This window comes from Bombus terrestris, chromosome 10 (assembly GCF_910591885.1).
Source record: "Bombus terrestris chromosome 10, iyBomTerr1.2, whole genome shotgun sequence".
Lineage (NCBI taxonomy): Eukaryota > Metazoa > Arthropoda > Insecta > Hymenoptera > Apidae > Bombus > Bombus terrestris.
In genome coordinates this window covers 7,127,532-7,155,224 of record NC_063278.1, presented here as the reverse complement: position 1 = coordinate 7,155,224, position 27,693 = coordinate 7,127,532, and the positions used below count along the sequence as shown (strand labels likewise).

General features: G+C 45.3%; 1 protein-coding gene across 4 annotated transcripts in view; it reads right to left on the bottom strand.

Annotated features, from left to right (window-relative positions):
• LOC100646232 (putative uncharacterized protein DDB_G0271606) overlaps window positions 1-27,693 on the bottom strand; it is a 105,799-nt gene that overhangs the window by 63,411 nt on the left and 14,695 nt on the right. The window contains exons 1-2 of one of the 4 annotated variants that reach the window (XM_020864828.2): window positions 25,518-26,431; window positions 22,663-23,193 (exon numbers count right to left, since the gene is read on the bottom strand). The exons of 1 other annotated variant lie outside the window; for it this stretch is intronic. In XM_020864828.2, coding sequence (XP_020720487.1) covers window positions 22,663-22,908 — 246 coding nt within the window. In that variant the 5' untranslated portion in view covers window positions 22,909-23,193; window positions 25,518-26,431. Of the gene's footprint in view, window positions 1-22,662; window positions 23,194-25,517; window positions 26,432-27,693 lie in introns of those variants that run through there. 2 more of the 4 variants (XM_020864829.2, XM_012312579.3) reach the window with 2 other exon arrangements.

Below are 27,693 nucleotides of genomic sequence, written 5' to 3'. Positions count from 1 at the left end.
TACGATTCGACCTAACAAGATCAGATCGTCGAGCTACCACGTTTCATTCGGAAAACTAACATCCCGAATTACGTAAGAGGTAAGGAAACGAAACGGAGAACGAGACGGCTAGCTGCGATATCGATCCCAAGCGGAAGTTTTTCATCGTTTGAACAGCAGGGCGACCTCGTCACGAAGCTTATTATCCATATTCCACCGACATAATCGATCGCACGTGTCCATGATGATATACGTGGCAAAAGAAGAAGAAGAATGCGTGGTGAGAGTACGCGTGCGGTCTCTTTTAAACGCGAAGTACGTGCATACGTGAAACCGTGACCCCGATTCCCGTCGACGAGTTAATATCAATGTTTGTACACGATTTTGGTCTTTTTTCCTCCTCTCTGTTACAGCGATTCGCGAACGGAACTCTGCCGATGCAATTTGATCCTCGTAAATAAAGTTTGTTTAACGTGCTCGACACCGGCGATAAATTATCGCGCCGTCTCCGCTACGGCTCTTGGTTATATTTTACTTTGAAAACTTGCCTGTCCACATATAAATCGCGCCGGTCTTTCCTCTCCGTTTCCACGAGCCTAACTCCAGTCTTCTACAAATCTGGCGTGCTTTCTGAAATACTAGATGCGACGCTGTTATACGACCGTTGTAAAACGAATCCAATTGTTTTTAGCTATAATCCACCAAATTGCACCTTAGCAGAGTTTGGTGTAATTGACGATCGTCGAGTATCTTTTACAGCGAACTGGGATTTTTCGCAACGTTGCTCCGTTATTGTCAACAAGTCCGTGAAAACGTGCGACGAACGTGTAAATTCTAAAGCTGCAGGTTAGTCCTGGTATATGATAAATATTGTATGATAAATACGTAACGAGTTCAGCACAAATTCCTTAGATTCGCTGCCTTTAAGTTAGTTTGTCACTATCACAACTATCACAACTATCTTCTTATTTCGAATAATATCTGTATGAGTAAGGCGAATATGGAATGTAGGATACCTGTCGTTTTTACTCAAAATTATTAATGGGACAATGAACTCGTCTCTTTTGGAACAAATCAACCTGTATGCAACGCCCAAATGTAGGTATTAAAAAGAGATCGATACTTCGACATTTCCCCACGTTGCCGAGATCCATTAAATGAAATTATTAAATTAGCTGAAAATGTCAATGTTTTTATCTGGACGTTTATCCACTTTCAAAACGCACCTCTACGATACTTTCGCGTCGTGTCACGCTTCTTAATACTTTCCTTTCTTTCTCTTTCTTTCCTTTCTTACGGTACTTACTATCGCATTCTCTCGTACTGATTCTTGGCTCCGTATAATAATAACTTTCCGTACGGATTATCGTGGACAAATCGTGGCACGGTTCTAGCTTTAGCTGGCAGGAAGACGATAAAAAGGAATACAGATCCGATTGATTCGCGATGAATCATCATTTTCGTATCGTAACGTATCGCATATTTGCCGAGAGAAACGCATCTACAAATTATAATCGCATCGCTCGATGAGTATTTATATCCCACTTTTCTGCATAATAACACAAGTCCCAATTGGTTCATTGCTTTTACGTTATTTCATATTTTATGGCGTGGACGTGCAGCCCGAAAGTCATTAGCGTCGATAACGCTAATTGACGTGTAAAACACGAGCGCCGGTATCGATATCACCGGAAAGGGATGGATATTCGAAGCATCCGGTGGAGCGGTGTGTTTCCTAGTTGCGAAAAGTTAGCGGTGTTCGGCACAGATGCAAAACGTCCAGGGCACAGCTCGAACGAAAATTTGCCGGTGACAACACGCGCATTGTGTTCCAAGACAATAGCCGGAGGGCTCGTTTAGGGCGGCCGACTGTAACGGCGTGCTGGTGCAGCTTTCGGTAAATCCGTGCAACAGCTGGAATCATCGCAATCGACGTAGAAACGGGCCGTGGCCGGAAGTGAGGGTCGTTACGCGACGCGGTCACCCTGTATATAAATTTTACGTGCCTCCAAATCCCGTGTAACCCCATTGCTCCTGCTCTCTGCTCATCCCCGTGCTCCTCCCTCGATCGATATCGACACATTGGCCATTTGCACCCGCTTCTTAATTACTGCTTCTTCCCCGCGTACTTAATCACTGCTTCGTCGAGCGAATCCTGAAATCAACTGTTGCAGTTTCGCAACGTCATTTGCCCCGTCTTTCTGATTTCCGAGCGAACATCTTCCTTCGATGGTTCTTCGGTTTGTCTGTATTTTCTGTTTGATCATTCTCCGACTCTTGATAGCGAAAGAGGAGTTTAACTAGCGTTTAAAATCAACCCTATTACTTATTAGTTTCTAGCAGCTTCGATATTTCTCTGCTTCGTGTGTATTCACCTTAATAATTCTGATGCTTTTAGTATCGAAAGAAGAAGAATTTACTGAAAGATTCAAAGGCACGAACTACTCGTTACCAGTTTCCGGCGATCTCTTCATTTTCCTCGTAAATCTCGTCTGAAGTTTTTCTAATAACTTTAATTATTAACAAAATTATTCGACCAGGCGTCTTAAGATTAGAATCTTAACGTAGAAATAATCCGACGAAAATTGACGTAATTAAACGCCTTTTACTAAGATCTTCGCGCGGTAATAAGTAAGTTTGCCTTATAAATGAATTACCTGACAGCGACCTTAATGTCGTCACGAAAGTTCCGCATCTTGCAGTTATTATTGACAACGAGCTTACGTTTAACTCTCGCGTTACGAACGTGTTAGCCGCCTCATGCAGAACTCTTTGAAACGCAGCTGCACTGAATTCAAAACCTCGAAAGCTGTAATCTTACCGTACAAATCGCTCGTTCTTTCTCATTTCGTATGGAATATGCCTCGGTAATCTGGCATCAATTTCTACGACATTTTTCACTCGCTGTCAAAAGATTTCTCGCAAATACAATTTCTCTATATCAAATTTTTTAACAGTTATATAAACCACGTCCATATTCCTGCTTTTCCATAAATAGGATATACGAAGTAGGCTGTAACATCTACAGTCGGAGAGGCTTTTGGTCCTCTACCATCCAAGGATTAACCGCTTTGATGCACAGAGTAAAATTCCTAATGGGCTGTACTTTATGCATCGAAAGATCGCGATCTCAGCTGTTATATTTTTCATTCTACATTAGCTTTTTAGACAATACCCTTTAGATTTAAGCATTAGATTCAACTGGAATCAAACACGCTATAAACTCTTGTAATCCAAGTGACGGTACCACGCCAAAATAATTTACTTGTAATTCTCAATGAGAATTGATTGCAAAAAGTCTACCAAACAAAAAAAAAAAAGACATTAGCTTTTTCGCAAAGTTACGTACCTACGTGTGTATTTGTATGTTCTCAAGCTTAAAGACATTTCCCCGTTTATTCGAATAAATTGAACGACTCGAACAAACTAGATTACTTGAATAGATTAAACTTTACGACTTGTAACAGTAAAAGAGCCGAGACTACCGCGTGCAACGAATTCTGTAGTTTCCACAATCTACATAAAACAAAGTAATACCGTCTCGATCGATCCGACACTTGTTCGTTGGTGGAACTCGAAACTCCGCAAACTGAAACGGAAATCTGGCGGGTGAAGTTGTACGTCGGTAATATAATGTGCGATTCGGTCGTGCAAACTGTAACGCGCGACGAATAACACGTACATCACCGCGTAACAGACCTGCGAACGACTAACCCGACCGCACTTTTAAATACGGTTTTTCCCTGTTGCTTTCTCTGTACTCGACCATGGCGACAAAGCAACGACGACTATGTCAACAGGCCTTTCACGACGAGACCATAGGGCAACTGGATAGCGCTCGAAAAAGTATCTCTTTCTTCTGCGGACAGGAAGCAGAAGGAAGGTCGGGGGCTTCGAGCAGGTACGTTGGAATGCCTTTCGGCAATTCACCCCTGGAATTTCTTCCCACGGCCGGGAAACCCGAAATCCGTCTGCGTTCTAAAGTATCCCAGCAGCCAGTGCACGATTACGCCTCTTGAGGGAATGAGCATCTCGTTGACGGGCACGAGTCCGACGATGTTAACCCTCTCTAAGGGAAACTCACAACTTCTTCGAGTTTTCAGAAGCCAAGATAATCCCTTGAGCCGTGATATTCGACGGAGCACAATGGTTATTAGTCCGACGAAGAAATAGTGGATATTACGAGACAGCTGAGAGAGCGTGGTCGTCAGGTATGAGAGTCATAAATCTTGTGGACGTGAGGGTAGTTACAGAGTCGACTTCTCGGCCGATCAAACCCAACCGCTTCTCGCTTTCGTCGTCCGATTTTTTTCAATTTCCTCGACGTCCACGATGGAAGAAATTTTTCCATCGGACAAAGCAAGACTCGAGGCAATGACTAGTGTGCCTGTGGACAAAGAAACTCGCTTTCGCGTCCGGTCATTTTTCCAGCCAGCAATTTCCCAACTTTCCAACTTCTCAACGCGATCGTCCGACACTGTCATCGGCGAGCGTGTTCCTGCAGTTGCACGGTGGAACGACAAGCGAGAAAAACTGTTGGGTCGATATGCGACTGGGAAGCGATGTTCCGAGCGTCAAGATGCGTCGCGTTCCAAGTTCTCTGGTCGTTAAAGGCGCCGCGTTCGAAAGAAAAGTTGCGAACGATGGACGACGAGGAGCGTGCGATATCTTTGGGCGATCGAGAACGTGGCATTGATTAATCGAAAAGTTTCGATGGAAATGGTAACGAGCGCTTGGCGCGGAGAAAAGTTCCACGAATTTCACTCGTCTTCTCGTTCCACCCAGTCCCGTTTTTACGGCCACTTTACTGTGTTTCGGCTGAGAGAATAATCGAGTTTGTCGGCCGATGCAATTACGCCGCGAGAGTGTTTCATTAGATAATTCCATCGGTCGGGCTGATTTCTCCGAGGAGCCAAACCGTTGAGAACAATATCGTTTTACACGCAGTAATTTCATCACGATACGGCAATTTAAACAGCTGCTATTGGTAAATCACAACTCTTAACCGTATAAAGTTTATCGATTAAACGGGCATAAAATTAGATTGGATTAAAAGGATAAGGCAAGTCTGATAATGGTAATAAACCGAGAGATAAATGATTGAAAAATGTAACGCTTCCTCATCGATGGTTCTAGTGGACAGAATGGAAAGTCGCGGTACAGGATGTATCAAATAAACATAAATTTTCTCTCTGGACGTGCAGCCTTAGAAGTTTTACACTGGCTCGGTGTCGAATCCCTTCTAACAAATTTATGAAAACGACCAAACGGATAGAAGGCCGTATAAATTCCGGGAAAAATCGTGAAATATAGAGAACGTGGCACCGAGCTGACGCTTTTCAGCGTGTCTCATCGATTTTTCCGCGACGCGGTTTCCAACTAGAGATCTCCAACGCTCCGAATAAACTAGCCGAAAAATCGTTTTTCAGCAAACAGAAATTAATAGCCGCGATAACGAATAGTGACGATAATCGCAATTTTTAATCGAACGTCGACCGGACGCGCATCATAATTTCCCCTGTTTTACGAGGCAATTTTCCCCCGGCTATTTCCACACGGTAAACCGTCTGATTCTGATCGATTTTATTATTAAAACGGCTCAGCGACCATTATTCTAAGTGGGTCCGTCCGTCGCTGCGAGTTTATTCGATGCTCGTTTGTTAATGCCCTCTTGCAAAGAGATTTCGATTTTAACGACAACTTTTGGAAAATTGGGAAACCAAAGGAAGGAAATTTCCGGATGGCTGCTTCTAAAAGATTAAATTTTACGTCTGTCAGCTATTTTATTAATAATTCTCGTTAGTTTCGCTTCTATACGGTTAGCGGCTACTTCTTACGTCCTCGTGCTCGTTTCTTTGCTCCGGCTTCGATTAGGTTCCTGGCTTGGGTAGGGTCAGGGTAGGCGAGTACGCGTTTGGAATAAATTTCGGCGGTCGGCAGGAAATCCTTCCGTCAGCATGCGCCCGTTTCCTGAATGGCTCGAGGAAAACCACTCGACGACGAGAGATATCGACGATTCTCACCTCGGAATCAACCATAACATGAAACTTTCGCTTCTCTTTCGATTTCTAAAACGAGACGGACGAGCGAAATTGTTTCTCTTTGGAAAATTAATGCCAACGTAAACGACAAGGCGGGACTGGTAATATAGAAACCAATCGTTCGGTTAAAAGCCAATTGTACGCGAACGACTCACGGTGGTCGATTAACAACGTTCCCGTTTTCGACGAGATAAAATTTGGAAAATTAGATATAACCCGATATTTCCATTTGGCAAAATCCAATCGTATTTTGATGCAAGTTTTATTCGGTTTAATTCCATTTGGCGTTGCCGGCGTCTAGCGCGGCGACCAGCGAGCAACAAAAACCGGCCAGTTGAAACATTCGCTAAAATGGACCGTTCTACCTCGCTAGCCATCCGATGATAAATCGATGAGATATTACACGAGTAAATCCGCTACCGATAAATCCCAAGTTTTGATATATTTGAGAGAAAAGAAAATTGCCCTGTTCTTTATGAGATGTTCGACACGAAATCCACTCGGATATTCGTCTGGTCAAGAGCTCGCGTCAAAAAACAATCTCATCAAAATCCTATCGGATCCAATATCCATATCAATCTCAAGCGTCACCCTAAGTTATCCGTTTCCCCACGTAAAACCACAAATAGAACCGATTACGCAACGAACGCGGGGAAAATCGTTTCTTACGGCGTACTCAGTCGGAAGGAAATACACGGCAATTGACGACGTTAGGTAACGGTTTATCAACGATATTAATAGTTCGAGTGGAAGAGGAGGGGAAAAGGCCGAATTGACGAGGGTCAGGGCCGATAGATATACTGACCGATCTTCCAACCCGTGTTTCGCTGGCCGACCACTGGCATACTGATCACCACCGCTGGCCCCTAACTACGCCCTAGGAACTACGCCCTATGGTGTCTTGGTATTTGCCAGGAAACCTGGTCGGACATATCGAACGCCATTGAACGCCATTGTACACCAGCCAGCCTGGTGGTGTTTGATTTCCGACCGATCTTATTTGCCTCTAACGGGGGATGAATCTCAGGTGGATTATTAAACGTATTGGTTGGTTTATTAAACAGACGACTGATAAAATTGTAATAGTCAGTGTATATTAAAATCATTTTAAATACAAGTACAGAGATAGTGTATGCTGGTCGTAATCGTCGCAGCTCAATGATACTCTTCGCTGTTTTCACTGTCCTAGAGAGCACGTTCGTCTATTTGTATCGTCCGGTGTTATTATGAAAAGTTCAAATGTACATAACTCCGGTCGACGATTGCAAATAACAGCGATAATATTTTGTCTGGAGTTCGTTTACCTTCGAACCTAGCAAAGCAAAACAACGTTGGCACTCCACGGCAAAACAATACGAGTCTTTTCCGATTCGAATCTTTCGTCGACTCATGTACCGCTACAAATCCATTTAGGGGGATAGCATTTAGGGTTTAGCGAATATCGACTTCCGCGAGGTTTTTTCGTTCCTAATTAGAGATTCTCGATCTTTAGGTGTTTCGAAGAATTTTCAAGGCTTTGACGATATTTATTAATCGTACGGTGATCGTGGTAGCAAAAACTGAATTTCCGCATAAAAACAACTTTTTCCTTTCGTTTGTTCATTTTATTGTTTTTTCATTTATCTCTCGAATCGTAGAAATCCATACGATATGGGTAGCTGTATGCTCAGAACGAGCGATGAACGCAGAAATTCAATAGCTCGTGCAATATAGTTTTTATTTGTCGACAAGCCCGACGATGTATCGGTTTAAAAACCATTTCGAGAAGAATTTCGCGTGTACCCGTGTGAACGAACCGCGATATTTCCGAGGGTTAACAGCGAACTATCTCGCCAGATGCTCGACTTTCTAATCGCGTCACGCAGCGCAGTCGCTTATTCACCGGTGGAAAGTGATTCAATTTTCTATTAAAGGCAGACAAGCAATAACGGCGCGCCATATTTCCCAGGGACTTACGCGCCGCCTATTTAACGAGTACACGCGGCCAGGCAGTCGCGCGATAAAAACGATTTTGTAACGGTAGCGTCCGTAATGAACCTGTGGGGCTCGGAGCCCTAGACCCGGTTACCTTTCGCACAGTTGTCACGGTTATTGGTTGGAGTGTCAAACTGCGCCGGAATTCCGAAAAAGGGAAAACGAAACGAGCTGTCCGGGCCGCGAAACACCACCGAAGGAAACAAAGAACGAAACAATCGTCGTTTAACCCTTTGAGTGCTAAATACTCGCGGCCTATGCCGTCCGTACGGACGGCGCGCGTCTAGCGCTGACTATCGCTGTGGACGGAATACTTTTTCGTTAGACTGATTGACTATTCAAAGCGCAAATCGTAATAAGTTATAGTAATTCTTTTGAACGAGATTAAATGATTCAAGAGCGTTATATTTTAGTTATTTTTAATTATTTATTATAAACATTGAAATTTACAGTTAACTAGAATTTGGGTAATAAACTAGAAAACTAAATTTAGTAAATATTAACACAAGTTAATAATTTAGTTGTGTGTGAAAAATTCAGTGCTTGAGAAAACTAAAAAAACCAGATTTAGAGTTTTCTTACAAGTGATGACCACTTCGACAATAACGAGGCACTATTGGCATTTGTTTACTGCCGTAAGGAATGCATTTATATTTATTTCACACAAACGTAATAGTATTACTTCTGCATAGGTGTTCGGAAAAATTGAAAAACCCATACATGCGTCCTTAGTCCATGCCGGGCACTTACAGAAAACGCATGTCCTCAGTCCACACCGATAGCTTTCGCCAGACACCTATATGCGCCCACAGCACTCAAAGGGTTAATAGTTTAATTGCAGGCATTCAGAGGCTGTCTTACGCACCGTTGGACGCATAGAAAACGGTACTCCTACGTGTTTTTACGCGGCCACTCTGTGAGTTTGTTGTCCTGAGTATAATGAGCCTGGACGAAACGGTTGACGATAAGTCGGCGAGAGGTGACAAGAGAAATTTTGAAAAGGACGACTCTCTTCCCAAAGGTTTCGTTAATATGAAAGATCGCTGAAAGACTATTTATGAGAGATCGACGAAACATAAGCAAGACCGTAATAAAGCATAAGTGCCGACAAGCCTAAGGACCATCGATATCCCTATGGTCTATTCGCCAAATACTCAGAAGAAGGCACACCTGATTACTATCGTGGACGAGCACGTACGTAGTGGGGATATCGGAAGGCGACAAAAAGGAAGAAAGCGGATTAAAAGTTCAATCGTGATTGAACAGTGGTCTGCACGAATCGCGAGTCGAGAGTGGAGTCGCTAGTCGAATTAATAAACGCACTGTTAAATAAAACGCCGAGTATTTCTCTGGCACCCTACGCGTTCTACCACCTCAGCGGCATGACAGTGGCCGTACGAGGCGGGGCGTTTATTTTTATATTCATGATAGAAAGGCCGAATAATTGGTGCACCGGTGGTCGATAACTGGCGCGAGCTATTTCGCCGGCAGGAATTTTCCACATTTCCATAAAGGCGTCCCTGATATCGTCAACCAGGATACGGCTGGAAGCCATTCGAATCGAGTCCTCCGAACGATACACTTCCAATATAAATTCTAGTAATCCATTCCCCGGCGTAATTCGACCGCTGGCTCGTCGCTTTTAACGGCTCCCCTCAGCCTTTTTCGAACGCGAGAAAAAGAAGAAGAGGAAGCGGATATCTAGTGGAGAGTGCGCGCCTCCTAGTAATCCGAGTCTGCGATTTTATTTCCCCCGTTCGTTTTAATCCACCGCTTCATCGGATCGCCACTGCCGCGTGTCCGAATTGCGCGATCTATCGACGATTAATTATCGATGTATCGTGATACCTTTGTACAGAAATTACGTGACTGCTGCAAGATCACCGTTACCGTTCGATATTCGCGATACGCGTATTCGCGAAAACCAAGCAAAAGATCGTCGCGATTGCTCTTCCTGATAACTCGTCCAAATGGTCTGTCATTTTTGCCAGCTCTCTTTCCTCCTTTTGCAACGGAGTGCCAGGCAACGCTGTGCGCGTCGCGAGTATACACCACAGAGGCAGAGCACGCGTATCCGTGACCGCGTTCGTCGTCCTAACATTTAGGAGAGCCGTACGCTGCCTCGGGCATGGTCGAACCAGACTTCTGATTAAAGTGAGTGCATCATCTCCCGTCAACGAGGTAGGGTATCGCAAATAGAAGAACCGCGTGCATCGGAACAAGACCTAGCCTGTCTGACCTGCGGTGGTTCGCGCATCCACGGAAAAACCTGGGTAAAATATTACATCGTAGAGAAACCGCAATTTCGCGGTCAAAGGAGCCTACACAGGGATAATTTCTAATTGCACGCGACATATAGCGAACGTGGCGAAATATTCTTCCTTGTTCTCTAATATTTTTGCCTATATTTACATAATGTTTCGCGAGGACCGTACGTTAACATCGAACGATTCTCTTTTCCTAGACGGGCGAAAGAAACGCGAATTAACTCCGTTAGCGGATTTATGCAGCTCGTTACCTAAGGGACGTCGAATCTGCTACCAGAAATTCTCAACGAGATTTTCGTTAGAGGGATCGACGCAAAGTAGATTTTTCAGCTTCTTCGCGTTGGCCTCTACTCCTCGTTTTCTTCGACGGTTGCCGTTTCCTCCGGAAAATCCAGGCTTTAATAAGCCGCCAGGGTGTATCGTTTCGTCTTCCGTTAAATAATTTCGCGGAACGTTAAAGAGCCCGTCCCCGTCGTCGTTTGCCTCGAAAATTAACGCTCGTTATGAATCTCCCGTTCTAGAGGAAATATCCGGGCCCCGTGGAAATTTCGATCCCGAGTGATACGCGAAGTTAGACGAGAAAAATAAAGTACGACAACGATAATTCTCCATCGGTTTCCGACGATTTCTAACGGTGGAAGCAACGACGAATCGAGGCTAGACAGGAAAGAATTGCCGGGCAAAAACTCAAGGAAACCGCTCGTGTGTCGCTCGCTACTTTCACGGTTACACACGTTCCTAAATAATGGCATCCCGCTTGAAAAGCACTCTGCGCGTTTGAAACCGGCTGGTGCAGCCGACAACCAGGTCAAATTGAACAATATAGATCCGGTGTTGCAGGGAAAAAGGGTCCACCGAGGCGACAATAGCTTCGATCACGCGAACGCCAGTCAGGTGCGTTCGTTTAATTTGCGACGCGACCAGATTCTCTCTCTCTCTCTCTTTTTTATTTAGTTTGGCAAACCTCTCTCCTTGAATTCACGAGCAGACACAGAATTGATTTCGTGGCCCTCGAATACAGGTGGATTCCTGTGCTCTCGTCTCGAGACCACGCGAGGCCACTCCGCTGAAATTGCGGAGAAACGGTACCGGAAAAAAAAGCTTATGAATCTCGAGCGACAAAAGGATGCTCCGACCAAGAGGTGAAAAGCGGACGGGAGGGCTGCAGGAAGGAGGGAAGTTTTCAAGTTTCACCCTTGCCATACCGAGCCATAAGTTTGATAAAATCCCCTTTTCTTTTGCCTGCACGCTGCGCATATTCCCGCCTTTTTTTTACCCTACTCTAATTTAACTTGCAAATATGACCTCCCTCCACGGTTCAGTCTCCTCCGACAAGCTTAACCGGTGATATCGGTAAGCGTAATATTAAACACGTGTTCGCTCTGATAGAACAATCTGGAGCGGTACTCCCTTTTACGATTATGCTCCTGTTAAATAAGAGCAAACGTACGAACTTTGGCAGTTGCTTTTAACTATCGCGACAGGGACTAACACGTCGGATCGTGGATGACGCGACGAACTCGAGTAAATTTATGGATATCGACGATTCGCTGGTTGTTGGTCGTACCGTGATAGTAATTGCCGATATGATTACGATAGATGCATTTTCTGTCGAATTAATGTCCTGACGAATATGTCAGAACCTCGTGAATTTCCACGAACCTGATTGACAAATAGATAAGCATGAGCATCTAGGATAGTCGACGAAAAAGATTGTAACACGGCAACCACGCGAAGATCGATCATAGAACGTTCTGCGCTATTCAACCGTCGAATTAGTGCCTGCGCGTTCTAATTTTATTCCAGAAATTCCATTTGTCTACGATCGCAATGTCAACGTATACTCGTTCCTCAGCGAGGCTGCCGCCCAACAAAGGTCCGCCTCACCGTGAAATTTTCTATTAAAAATTCATCGAGTAGTTGGAAAAATTCTTGCGCATTCATCGACGTCAAAATTCCATCGTTCGCCAGGCGAAAAGACTTTCCAAGAAACGAATCCTGGCGGACGTTCTCTCTACGTTTTCCGCGATACGTCGATTCGATCTGCACCGAACGCAGCAAGCTGAATCGCGAGAACACACGATCGAACGAACGGAGGAGCTGTATGTCCGCGTGCTGCCTTGGCACAGGCTGAATCAATTTACCCTCGGAACGGACTCTGCGTACGAGCCGAAGAAAGGGGAATGAATATCGACGAGTGGTGGGTAGCGCGGAAATTGCGCCCGGGGGAAAAAAAGGAGAACGGACGGGAATGGCGCGACAGTGACGAGGCACGTTCGTTCGCTAAAACTATCGTCGAATGATGCGGCCAGTCGGCCGTGACGAATTTCCCGCGGATTATTCGAACGTGCACCACGGCCCGGAATAACGCGCTTCCTTCTCGACTCTCTTTCTTCGTTCGAGCTGCTCCTCCATTCAATTCTGACAAATTCTGACGATTTTTAATTCCCAGTCAGAGCGAAATACGCTCCACGTTACACTCATTATTACACCTCTAGAGAAGAATCACACGCGAGATCTCTTTTCACGCGTGTCTTACCGTTTTTAAATGTCATTCCCTTCTCTTTCCTGAATCATACAGCAGATTTTGCGACAAATTTAATCGCGCTAATCTTATCGTCCGTCCTGCAAATAGCTTCTACAATTTAATTCACATTTTTAATCCCATTGTTGTACCTACAGATGGAATTGTTCGCGTGCTATCCAATTACGATTAATTTTTAACATTTTACGCGATATCATCTTGTTTTACGAATGCGTTTCCTGTCCGCGAGAAGTCGACGAACATCAACGACGATGCACTTCAAACGATTGTCCGATCGCACGAGTAAGTACGCGACAAACAATACTTTCATTGGAAAATTGAAATCTTCCCTGCGTCATCGGATACCCGGATCGTCCCATTCCAAAAGAAGCAAACACCCTCGTGGCGGTTTGCACGAGCCTGGAGAATAACGAGAATCCGTGGCAAAGTCAATTCCTTTACGGATTCGAGGGAACGAGCGGGTTTACCGAACTATCGCGACACCGACAGACCTCTCTAACCCTGGCGAATATCCCGTTCGTCGTTTCTTCTGCTCGTTTTTTAACCGGCACACTGGAAAGAAAGAAAGAATCGGGAACAACGGGCGCGGCTTACCGGCGAAATCCCGCGTTCCCGTGACCGCGCTGCTATATTTCACCGATGCGAGGATTAAGACAGACGTACAACGCAGCCCGGACGTTTGCCTCGCAAACTGAAAGTTACGTTTTATCGATAACGCGTTGTCGCCAACGGACGGTCCTATACGCGAGCCGTTCCGCTTCGTTCGACGCGCGAACTCGCGCTAATCCAAACGTACGATCGTCCTCCTTTAACGACGTCTTTTCGTGCGATCGTTTCGCTCCTATTTCCGTGTCCCTCGTGACGAAGATGATTGCGCATTGTTCGTACATCGGTTCGTAAATAATTCGACGATGCGTCGAACCGCGTTTGGGGGATCGAAGTTTATTTTCGACGACCAGATCTTCTTACTTAAAGAAATATATAAATGTAATACAATATAAATATCCCTTTGTCTTCGGGAAATAACAGAGGATAATTTTATAAATCGCTACTAGCAACGAATCCTTGTTATCTGGAAGCACAAACGCGACTGAGAATATTTTTGCGAGTTCTGACCGAAGGCAATGTCGCAACGATTCGCTGGAAAGTGCAAAGATCCTTCGAACAAAACTCTGAAATTCAATTTCTCCTACGCCGCGTTTCCTTGTAGGAATCATCGATGCATTTACAGTGTTTCCAGATTCTAAATACCGTATTCGATTAGTACGTACATTATGTAACTTCATTCTAGCATTCGCGTGATTACGTAATATTCAATTATTAGTAAAACGGACGAGCGAAGAAAAATCATATTTGCGTGATACTTGGTTAGCCCGCTACGTAACAACGTGTATTCTCGGACTGCTGAGCATCAAAGAATGGGATCTCGTTTCTTCTGTCGAGCCAGCAACTTTACCAAGTAGCAGTAGCCTACTAGGTGTATCATCACACCTACTAGTAGGTGTATCATAAAGCTTCGAAACTATCAATTTCCCTACGATTGTCTCTCCTTAAAAAGTATCCTAGAACCAACGAAACCACGGAAGAACGAAAGAAGCCGTGTAAGATAGAGTTCGACCGGAAACGAAATACTAATTGTCCCTGGAATCTCGATAATGCCGAACCTCTAGCCAGATAAACAGATAAAAATAGTGGAAAATAAGTGGACATGGAGTCGCGGACGATAGAGAAAGCGCGAAACGTGTAATCGACACGCGGATTGAAACCGGGTCGGACAGAACGGCGAAGGAAACGATTGGCCGCCGTTTGTAAAACGAAAAGTGGATCGTGGCGCGCGAGACCGTGGCCCAAAACTCCATTAAATGTTTGTCGGTCGTTCGGTTTGCAATTATCGACTGATCGGTGGCACATGGAACGCGGATGGGAACCAGATATTGCAGTTGCCAACTTTTTCTTTCGTCTCCTTTGCAAAAACAACGTAGACAGAAGCGGAGGGCTGTTTCTCTCGACTCGTACCACGACGAATTCCTTCGTTGTTCGGCCGCGTGGTTTTCTACTCCACTCGGATACAATACGAAGTCACAGCGGTGCCCTTTTTCTTCGCAATCTTGTTTGAGTTTGGGTTTAATGAAAAGCACGAACGAACAAGCTGGTTTTACCCTAACTCTACACGATAGAAGTCTCGAATCGTTCGACGACAAATTCCAGATCGATCGAATCTAAGTAGGCGATATTTTTTCGTTCTTCGGTTATTACGTTGAAGATCGATGGTGTTTCGTAATACACGGCAAGTTTGATTATTCCGTGCAAGGTCGAAGATTGAATTTTAAGACGTGGAAGTTGAGACGACTCAAATCATCCTACTCTGCTATAAATCGTAGAAGCGTGTGCTGCATTCGTTTTAAACGAAATTACGACGCGTGTAATTTTCACGGCGGATCTTTTGTACGCGTGTATCCATAAACTCGCGTGAAAAATCGATCGATCTCTATCGGTGTCCGGGACAGAGGCGAATTATCCTGACGGACAGGACGTGGACCCTTTCATTCGCGCGTCAGCCTCGCCGAATAAACGACCGATACGTCATAATCTGTCGAAGAATTTCGGAATAAACGAACGGGACGATACGGCCGAACGATAGCCGATAATGTGAAGCGAGCCGATAAAAACGGGCCGCTGGCCAGCTACCAGTTTTTATACTCGACACGAAATTCCTTCGTCCAGTTCTCCGACTAGGAAAAAAAAAGAGTAGAAAGACCGAATGAAAGCGAACAAAAAATGCACGTTATTTCGCTAGGTGTTTCCGCGTTCTGCAACAGCAGTTCTACTCGGTGTTATTCAAGGTAGTGGAAGGGAAGAACTAATTACGCGATATTGTTACGACGTAAAAGATAATTAGCGCCACCGTAGCGTAGGTGGAATGAAAGAGGAAGAGAAGAACGTATCCTTATCCAAAACACGTCCATAGAGATCGACCGGATCCCCCCTGGATCCTCGATCCTTTCGATCCGTTCTCTTTCTCTAGCCAAGGTTCGTGTCGTTGAACTCGACCACGACCCCGCGCAATGATTTTATTCGCCGTCGCGCTGTACTGTACATTCCTTTGCCGAGGAAAGTCATTCCCTGAGAACATATACATACGCGGATCTGATAGCCAAAATAGAAAATTATCCAGCTAACTCGATTTTCAAACCGAAGCCAACTTAATGTTATTCATTAAATACGTGTTATCTATCCAACGATATTTCCGCATTACCCAGGAAACGCGTTTTCAAGCGTTTAAGCAACCTCGGAACTTTATATTATTTTTTGTACTCAAAATCTTCCTGCGCAAATATCCAATATATTTGTATAACTTCTCCGGAAAATAAACGGATCGTACAAAGAAATGTCTATATAGAAATGATTGCCTATGCTAGACGCCAACGTTCCACCAAAAATACCTGAAACGTAAAACATGAAAGTATGGCAGGAAAGTAAATAGAAGCTGGAGACGGGGCAACCCTCGAAGAACTGGGAATCCACTACTACAGTTTTTTCGACAAACTCAGGACCGTGCGTCGTTAATCCCTGCTAAGAGATTAAACGAGCAACATGCGCGGCCGCGAGAGTATCGGTTGGCCGTGTGACTCCTATAATGGGAGGTAATTTAGTCTCAATGGGATCACCGTATCGATCTCATCGCCGAGCAACAAGGCGAAGATTCAAGCTTTCATAGAAGCTGTCACCGTAAGACTGTATGATTAATCGAGGCCGGCTCTCTTCGGTCGGATGATGCTACGTGTACGCGTTAAGTCCCCGCGAAGATTACGGTTCGCCTCTTCCAGTTGCCTCGTCGACGGGAATCCAATTTATCGCTTTATGCAGGGTGTCTCGCGATGAATAGGACGAAAAAAGGCGCATCCCTCGAGGGAAAGGGAATAAAGAAAAAGGGAAAAAAGAGAGAAAAAGATCAGCTTGCATCGCGCTTCAAAGAAATATTTTTTTCATCGAATCTGAATGAAGCTCCCAGGAGAAAAACATGGCGAGATATATTTTTGTTGGTTTACCGATTTTAACAGCGTTTTATGATTAAACAGCAGCGTCTTGACGTGACACGATTGAAAATGCAAACTGCCTGTTCAAGCTGGAAGATACGAACCTTCTGAAGATAGCTGAGAAGTTTCATGCAAACCAAAAATATAATTATCGTGGTTAACGACGCGTGCAAGAAATTAGAATTTGTTAAGCGACGTACTTTTAACTTTGCTCGTCGTCCAACCATCGAACTTTTATATCGCACATTAGTTACAACACACTCAGAGTGTGCATCTGTAATGTGGTCGCCAAACCAGTGGAATATAACCAGCTCATTGAGAGACTTAGGTTCGCGGAATACATGTTGGATCAGAGATGTCTGTTACTGACCACGATTGCAGTCTAATTATGTTCTTGCCGAACCTGCGATCCCTCGAGTCATGGAGAATCGTGACGGGTTTGTTATTTCTTTTTAGGATTATTAATAGCATTATACGATAGATCGCCCTCGACTCTTTTAGTTGTTAAATCTCTATGCCCCCACGAGATCGTTTAGGTTCACACGTATATTTCCCCCACATCGTTATGTATCCTCAGTGGATAATTCGGATCATGCGAATCGCATTTGTAATACTGCCAACTCGTATCGCACTTGTTTACATTCTTTTCGTACTAGACTTTGTAACTCCAGAAATTCCATTTCAAAAACGCTACAAAGCATGCGACTCGTGCCATGTGCCTACGTATTGGGTTGGCAACTAAGTGATTGCGGATTTTGACATTAGGCGGTAATGACAAAATCCGCGATCATTTAGTTGCCAACTCAATACCTGCGTTCTATAATTGCGTAAATAATCGTGCATTCTGCATTTACACCTACTGGGGACTTATCCCACTTTATCAGCATAATCCGCATTAATAAAGATGATACATACAGGATGACCGATCTTGATCTATAAATCCAAGTTACTCGTACGTTATATGTTGTATAAAAAAATAGCACAGATGTGGATAATTTCGTAGGGATCGTAGGAAGGTGACACACTATTTTTTAAATGAAATTGTACATTTTGTAATGTTCTAGTTCTCTCTGCAAAAAGACTGTTAACCTATTTCTACCGAAAGAGCCATTACTTTAGTAGATATCTTAGATCTATCGTACGCTAAATTTGATAAAGTAGAGTTGAAATATCGGCTAAACTAACGATTGTTCGGTAGAAATGGGTTAATACTTTCTTGCGGAGAATAATAAGCTACATCGATTCGTGCGTTAAAAAATATACAATTCCGTGTAAAGAAATGTATACCACCTTCGTACGAGCTGCACGAGTCTGTCTAAAGAAAACTACCTACATCAGATTGTGCCCCTCTCCAAATCATTCGCTTCTTGATCTGAGCTATTTTTTCTTTTATAGCACACATAGCGCATGAGTAATTTGCAGACTAAAACCGTTCATCCTATATTTATTATAATAACGGTTTATCGTGTTACTGCCTCTGGACTTCATATAGCGAAAACCATCGAACGCGATAGCGTAAATCATTCTCGGCATAAATAGGGGCTCGAGTCTTCTGCATAAACGAATTTCCAGCGCATTAGCGAGCAAACAGACGAACAAATCGCGTCACAGGGGGTGGATTCGTTAATTGACCATCGAATTAGCACAGCACGACGGCGGTTGACAAAATAAATAATTCATTTTGCAGGCTGGCCTCTCTGTCGCGGCTTCGATATTCCAACAATTCGCGAACGAGCACAAAATTCCGATTTGTCGTTCTGATTGTTGTTATTGTTTGGCCGGAACTGCGTCGCCGCGCAACGTTTAATGACACGCTGATTATCGGTTGGCACCGCTGCAATTAACGTGACACTTGCTTCGGTGAAATCGATTCGCTTTAACGCGTCGGTCACGACTCGATGCTGCGGTCCGGTCCTCGAATCGAAAAGTCTCGATGGACTGTCACGACGGATCAAATATCCTGCGAGTACGAACACATCGGCGAACCGGAATGTTCGATCGCGATCCACGCTATCGAATTTCACGATCTGCATCGTTCATACCTGTTCGATCATCGCGATTAATGTTCGACATTTTGCGTGCGGCTAAAATCTAAGTCACCACTTTCTTACCAACAATTCAATAATACGATAGGTTGCCAGGAAAACTTTCTTTCGTTTTATAAGGAAATAATAGATGCACGACATTTTTTATTTCGTATTATTTTATTGAATTATACACGATCCATTTTCTTTCAATATAGCAAAACAGAAAACGTTGTGCGTCTATTATTTCCTTATAAAACGAAAGAAACTTTTGGCACAACCATAGATATGATAATAATCTATATATGGAAATAAATCCCAAGATCTATGGAAACGACATTGTAAGAATTAATTACTCCAAGTAATAAAGTTCCTACGTATTAGTATCAAAGTCTAGCTCTAATTACTATTTCAATTTGAAGCTACGAGATTATTTATATCGCTGCGAAATCCACTAGAACAGCGACTCGGGGCTCGTTGATAAGACCATTAACAAGTTCCTGAATTAACCAGAATTACGTATTACTAGAAATTTCGTATACATATTTCCAGGTTTTCCTTCAGACATAGTAAAATGTTTAAAGTAACGAATACGCATTTATCGCTGTCGCAAATATTCAAAAAGATCATCGTAACCCACGGAATTAAACCTGTCTCCTTGTCGCGATCCGTTGATATCTCAAATTCCAAAGATATAGAAGGAAGATGAACGAGATTCGTGAAAATTTATGACAGATGGTAGTCGTATCGTAGCCGATAGTTTAAAAGGAGTTGGATTTGATTGAAATTACGGAGAACAGGATTACTTAGGCAGTATGGTAATTTCGAAAAATAGTCGATATTTCCGGTGCCGGGGATATTATATGGAACGTGGAGCATGAACTAGCGTGCGTAAGCGTTAACTTCGTAACGTCAATTGCGAGTTTCAATCGAAGGTCTGGTCGTTACACAGCAGCCCGCAGACGATGGACGAACCCATCGATGGAAATTGCTGCCGCACTTTCGGCAACGACATCGACATTGTGGTCGATTTTGCGATTACGCGCGTTTCCTGTGGCAAATTACTTTGGTTTTGCCCCTAAGAGCGCGCTCGTTCAGTACGCCGCCATGTTAAAAGCGTGTAAACGCGATTCGCTTTGTTCTCGGTCGTTTGTATCAGAAGCGAGGCGCGAGATGCTGCTTCGAAAGAAAGTCCGACGCCGGGGCGAAACGATCGCGGAGAGGAAACGACCAGGAAGAAATTGGAACGATTCGGTTTCTATTGACCCCGGAATATTGTCGATCGAAGGAACGTAAAGTGAGAGAAGACCCTGCTGACGCATGGAACGCGTCGCAGTTGGGATAAGAATCTCGGGTAGAGCTCGTGCCGCCTATTCGTTCCACCTGGCGCACGGCGAATGGCTGAGATATTTCAGGCATGTACGACTCCATAAAGCCGAGGGAACGAATTAGAGCTACCAAAAATCGAGATTTCAATTAGCTCGGTCGGCCGTGGGTTAGGACGGTTCCCCAACTCTGCGTTACGTCGGACAGCATAATTTGGTAATTAAATTTTATCACTTCTCGCCGTAACCGGGTCGCGCTGATGTATCGATTTCCTCCTAACTGGCCCATTAAGTTTTTCTATAAACCTACTTCCCGAGTCTTCTATCGCGTTACATTCTTTAGTTTTCAAGTAGAATCACAATTTTCTCGCCATTGTTCTACCCAAAACCGAGAACGATACACGGACGGCGGTTCATTCGCGACGCGTAAGACGCTGGCAATTTTCAAGGAGTCACAAAGAGGTAAAACACGAAACTCCACGTCGTGGAAAACGCGTCCGGAATTCAACGGAAGTTCGTTAACCTTGCCGTTTCAAAGAATACCCTGCTAGGTAGCTAACTAGGTAACTAACAGTCGCTTGCGAATCCACGCGACTCGCTGTAACGCCGGCATCGTTTCGTCCCTCGTTTCTCCGCCGGTACACCGAAAACCTAGCCACAATGCGAAATAGGTCATTCCGCCTCCTAAGACCTTCTCGAGAGGCTGGTCTTGTGACTCTCTAGTAGCGGAGGCCGGAGAAGAGTTTCTAGGTCCGTTGGAGCCTCTCGACACGCGATTTCCTCTTTCTCCTCTTTCGACTCCGTTCATCTTTCTCATGCTGTTTCTTCTGTGCTCCCGGTTCGACTGTCTCCACTTCTGCTCTTTATACGTCTGGCGAGGAGCGGAGGACAAGTAGCTCGGTGGTTGTTGCGCGACCTCCCCATTCTGCGACGAACACGCGACAAGAAGAGATTGGAAAAGACAAGCGGAAGACCCGCGGACGAGACGAGACGAAGCGAGACTGAGAGCAAGGAAGACGAAAGGAACGAGAGAATAGGCGGAAGGAGGGTGAAAGAGAGCGCGAGAGGATTCTATCTCGATTCCGGGCACTCGCGTTCCACCGGCATTTCATCCGAGGTCGGGGACGCGGATCGGAAGAGGAGAATGTTGTCACCGAGTTCATTAACACGTTCCGTGCTTTGTGTACCATCATCGGTGCGCTTTGTCGCTCGAAAATAAGAACGAATAAGCTGGAGGAATACCAACGAACAAACCAAGAATATAAAGGAAAGAAGGTGCAAGCGTATTGTAACGTCTTTATCCCATTCGTTGCAAATTTTGTCAGTTGCAGATACAGCACTAAAATGGCGTTTACACCAAGTTGAAAATGAAAGAAAACGGTGCCGGATAACTGGCAGCTGGCGTCGCTGAATAAAATTCCTGTGCTCACTCCGCAAACTACGAGATATCGTCGGCAGTCTTGGTACATACGCTTACTGCGAGATATCTCGTAGTTGGCAGTGAATGTTAAATGGAAAGGCTTTTCTACGAATCGTAGGGACCGAAGAAACCTATTAATTCGAGCGTAAATCATTGTTCTTACGGATATATAGCGGAACAAAATGCCCTGTTGGATCGAGGATCTCACTCGCTGCTTAGAAATTCCTGGCGTAACCGCCACTCGCGAAGTTCGATCGACGCAACGCCGAACCAATTCTCCTAAAATTCCTGCACGCTAGACCTTTTCAGCGCGAAGCGTCGATGCATCGCGACGGGGCACGCTTTCGAGCACGTTCCGAGGCATCGTAGATGAGCGGAGGAGAGGCGCGAGACCCGTCACGACTTTCGTGAGTCGCGCCAGGAACCGCCCGGCGTACACGGTACGTTTCGTTCCGTACGAAGCAGACACGGCTCGAGGAGTTCGAAAGTAAAACAGAGCAAAAGAACGCGCGGCGTTCGCTGCGTGCGGTTAATAGCTTCTTTCACCGAGACGAAGACGAAGCGGACGCGACTAGAGTACGATCGAACCTTCCGGCCCGATAGAAACGTCAACGTCAGACAACCGCGGGATACGATAATTCCACGGTGGCGACTTGGGATAAAGGCGCGTATCGTAACTGGAAACGAGCTTTCCCCTGCATATGCACGAATTAGTCCCTGGTACTCTCGTTCGCTCATAAGCTGACTTTGAAGTGCAAATGGCGAATCTGCTTGAATCGCAGATTCACATTCACAGACGATTCCCTGGAGTTCGAACTGTATCGAGAATTCTGCTTATTCTCTGCTTTCACAGCAAAATCCGCGATATTCGGTTTCTCGTTCGTCGATTCCCTTACGTTTCCTCCGTCGTACAAGGATCTCCAAAGATCTTCGATCGTAATATCACCGCTATGAAATTATTATCGTAAGCCACTACGCGAACGTTACAATGATTATTCGAGACGAAGAAAAAGTACAAAGCTCTTTAACCGAGGTACTTTCGAGACTCACTTTCTTGTAGATCCACTTGATGCTCCGACTGAACTTCGCCATCGGCGAGTCGTCCACGAGGAAGTACTTGACGGCTGTCGCCTGCTCCTCGAGCCTTTGCTCGGAATCGCCTCTGGGAATCGCTGACTCCTCCTCGCGACGTTCCTCGCGATCGTTATCGTCGCTGTCGATCCCGGGCTCCGAGTATTCCGTGATCGTCGACAGCCTCTTCGCGCAACTGTCGTCCGTCGAAACGGCACGCTCCATCTCCAGCTCGTTCTTCGGTAAGTAGAGTCGTACCACGAAGTGCTCGCGCACAGTCACAATCCTCGCATGGCTAACCGAGCACAGGCCACAAATTGCCGGGTCCGATCTGGTTCGGTCGCGATTAGGGTCAACATTCGACACGGTCGGTTAAATATTTTCGACCCGAGTCCTACGCGCGCAGATCGTTAGGATCGTCCGTTCCACGAACAAGATTTAAAAGCTTTTACTAGGAAAGAATTGAAATACGAAGTCACAGCGAAAGTATATGTTTAACCGCGGATCTATCTGTAACGCCCACTACCGATTAGGCAAACGACAAGCGAACGATTCGTCAAAAACCTGAGCAAGTCCACGTTGAAATTGTTTCGCAGGAACAGAATCGGTAAAGAGAATATCGTCGACAGACGAGAATCGTACAACGTCCGGTCAACGAGCAGTTAGTAACATTTAACGACGTTCTCCATTCGCGACGCCGCATAAAGGGGAAACTTTAATCCTCGCGACATACGGTAAAGGTTTTAATCCGGGTGCGTTAAACTTAATGCGGCAATCGCGAACCAACCTGCGCTCGGTGGATGAAGGACCAAGAAAGGAATACCCGGTTGATTTACCGACTCAGTTCCGTGCTGTCGTGGAAACGGGCTGGCGGGATTAAGGGCGAAAGGGCAGCCGAACGGGGACGGAAACACGCGTTTCCACTTAGTCCTTCGTTCCCTTGACACTCGCTTGCGAAATCCTTTCGTTGCTACGATGTGCTACGATGACTATCATCGATCACGCGTCGATGAGATATTCTCGTGTGTCATTTTGCCGATGTGCAGTAGCAAATACGCTTCTCTATGTATACGGTATAGTTCAATGGCACGATGCAAATACAGAATAACAAGTTTTACTAGGTAAATAAAATTTGCATCGGAGTGGAAAGGGGGTCGGCGTCGCGTCTTGTTCTCGAGTAGCAACGAGGAAGTTGTTCGCTCGAACAAGTGCAAGAGGAAATTCAGATTTAATTAGGTGTCGGCTGGCGAGCTTACACGGTCGAGGATTATGAATGAAGTGTCACGTTTCCAGCTGAAAATAGCCGCTCGAATCGACCGTTTTAGCCGCCACGGAATTAACCTCTTTTTCGTTTAATTCGTAATAAGCGTGATACGTCGCGTCGATCCCGGAAAGAGAAGGTCGGTTCTCTCTTTTAACGAACGCGGAACAACGAGAACGTTTGATCGTCATCAACCCAGCTATTGTTCTGTCCCTCTCTCCTTTGCGAGCGGACTCGTCCAGATTGTTGGCCCTCGGTTTCTGGGACAGCACAATTTTTAACCGATTACGCTTTCCTCTCACGGGCCTCCGGCCTCGTTCGTTTAAATGCCCCGCGACTCGACGAGAATAATTAATTACGGGAGGATCGTAGATGGTGACGATACCGGACCCTCGGTATTTACGGGATTTCTCCAACCTGTAGACTGAGACCAACTAAGACAAGCGTTCCCTGTTTCCTCGTAAAGCGACCGATTCGTAAAGCGAGCGAAACTATCCACGATCGTAAAATCCTTCCTTCCTATGTTAACGAACGGTATAAATTTTATATGCAAGAACCCCAGGAAATCTAGTCTGTCGAAGAAGAAACGAAAGAACGGATATAGGGCGCTCAGAGATCATCGCGACGAGTATTCCGCGGTAGAATGTAACATATAACAGTTCTAAGGCGTTTCCTGTGAATCTAGAACCAGTAGACGAGACCAGAAGAGCTACCTGTTTACGCACAACACCGTTACGAGTCGAGGAATCTCGATGCAGCTTCATCGGTCCACGTCAGCCGATTTTTGTCGCGCCACCCTTCTGATTACCGGGAAGGAACGATAATTGCCGTTAACACGCTCGAGCGAAGCTTCGTTGGGGATCTACGCTTTTGGTAAATGACGACGCCGATCGCTCGAAAGCGTCTTCCCCGTTGACTCGATTCCCTTTCGAACGATAAATTAATTAACGTCAGTACGGATGGACGCCCTGCAACGAAGTTTGCCAAACGAACTTCCACGTCAATGGATGGACTCGGTCGTAAAATATCTGAGTATCGCGTCCCCGTTCGATCTCGCCCGCCACTTACGCGCGAGTGGTTTGCTATCCGCCCGAAAATAGCGCGATACAGAGAGCATGGCGCGTTCCACGTCGGTTTTTACGATTCCTCACAGCCAAGGTCGTCGTAAAATGGACAGCTTGCTTTCCAGTCGCGTCTCGAAACCGCGGCTAATTATATTTCTCTGACGCGACACGCTCCCGCTTCGAAACTTCCAATAACCTTTCGTTTTCAACTTTTCCAATCGCGTAATCCCGGCGACACGCGACTGCGAGCGAATTTTAACCACTGGTCGGTGGCATCGCGAATCTCGCGAATATTTACTCCGTCCACGACTTCTTCGAGATACGTATTTTGGTAATCACCGGGGTACTAGACGCGTGTCATTGAATGTAAATATAAACGCGTTCGCGTAAGACGTAGACGAACGATCGAGATGTGAAACGAGAGGCAGCGAATGCCATCGATGTATTAGCATTCAAAAATCGAAGTTTCTTATTTTTTTTTTTTTTTTTTTTTTTTTTTTTAAATTCACCGTTTTCACAATTTCTCTTCCGCTTCCACCATCGATCTTGCACGGTGGTATCGATTTCACTAGACATCGACGCACCCACTAAACGACACGAAACTGTAACATAATCGACGAGAGAAACTCGAACGACGTATTCGCGAAGAACACGGAGAAGAGGGCGGTCTGGAATCGAACTCAGCTCCAGCGGACTGCAACTACAGCTGCAGTCGCTGCTGCGACGTCGCCTCGCGAGTTCTCCGAGCGACACAACAGGCGTGTTTTGACTAGGTGGTTACACCGCTCTTTCGCCAGGGATCCGTGGCACTCGCGCCTCTTCTCCACCGGCTCCACCGACTTTATATTTAGACGTATATACATGCGACACGCTTTATTCCTGACGATGTATTCGCGCTAACAAGTCCACCGTTGCTCCCATTGCCATGCTCCACCCACGCTCTCTCGCTAATCCTCTCTCCGCGCGCGTACGACTCTATTCGTGCGCGTACACGCTACGCGATTGTCCGGTCGCCGGGTCGAGCAGCCTGGCTTTAACGCGATACCGACCAAGCGTTGATCGCTCCATGCACGCGCCTGTAGAGGAGGATGGATATCGGTAACGCGACCCGGCTTTGATTACCGCAATTATTTTTCCCTAGGAGGTGAAAGGGGGAAGCGTCCACAACGAGTCCAATCTTTCCATCTTCTATTTGTCATCGTGCGTAATAGGAAATTTCCCGCATAGAATTACGTTAGCTTGCAAAAGTATAAAACTTATATGTAGATTATTTGTACGAATATATTGCGTTGCGAAGCACGAGACATTTTGAAATTTCATTGCCCCATCGATGTAGTCGCGTTAATCGTGTCTCGTTACAGCGCCAATAAAATTTCGTACAACGTACTGCACGAATGTTCGTTTTATTTATTGATCTATCGTTATTGTGCCACTACACGATTTATGTATTCGTATCCGTTAATAATAACCAAGCTTTAAATTACAATTAAAATTAGAATTTCTTTTCTCGTAGCAAGCCACCTGCAATTACGGAGATCCGAGAGAATGAACGCATCGTCGCATAGATTAAAACGCTTAATTCTCTTGTCTACAGGTTAACGAGTTAATTATCGCGTATTACTAATCTTACAGTCGGCGTGTCTTCATTCGAAACCCGTTTCGAATCTGAAATCTGGTATCCCGGAGCGACACAGTTTCGCGATGGAACGTTCGTCGTTGTCTATTCGCGCTAACTCCTCGCCAGTCCATTCTCCACCCACGCTTTCGCTCTTACACAGACGCGTGCGTGCGTGTGTACTCACGTAGGTGGATGCGTGCGCGTGTACGTGGCCACGTGCGTGCGATACGCGCACGCCCACCGTTCTCTCTCTTCTGCGTGACACGGATCACCGGGTCTCTCGGCTCCGTGTATGCGCCACGCTCATACATATTCATCGACGCGCGGGTAATCTGCTTAACGTAGGTGCGAGGCGCGCGTCGGACCTCCGATTTGTAACGTAGACGGATATCCGCGTTATCAAGTCGGTAGGTGTACATCGGCCAATATCTAGCCCGTAATTTGCCGATCGACGAGACCCGGTATAATTTCATTACAAAGCGGATTCGACGAGCCGCGAAAGGGCCTCTTCGCAGGTCGTGACCCCGTTACGTGCGAAGGAGAAGGGACGCGTTCTACGATCGGAATTTATTCGACGTAATTCGTCGGTCGCTGAGAAATAATTTACAGCGAAAATCAGACGATACAAAGAAGCTATACAGTTGTAAGTAGACTGTGGTAGTTTACGCAAATTTATAGTTTTACGGAGCCTACCGAGGAAGAGAAATGTGTCAGCTCTGTATATCGAAAAGTAGAGAAAAGCGGTGACGTTGCGAACACTGTCTCGAGTTTCGAGTTTTCGAAAGGCAACTCTGCGTTAAATCGTCGTACCAGCTCTCCACTCTGTCGCGTCTCTGTTAGTTTGTAAATCGAGAAAGCTGAATTTAAAGTTCATGAAGTTTCATATTATCGCGTGGGCTTGAAAGTACTAAACGTTCGTTGCTGTCTAAGTAGAATTTTCGTCATATTATCACGCATTCTTTATACCAATCAGACATACGCGAATCGATTAACTACATTTTCTTTATAAATAGAGATAGAAGAGTGACGAAATGTAATCTCGTTTAAAACGATATAAATTGTGTGCA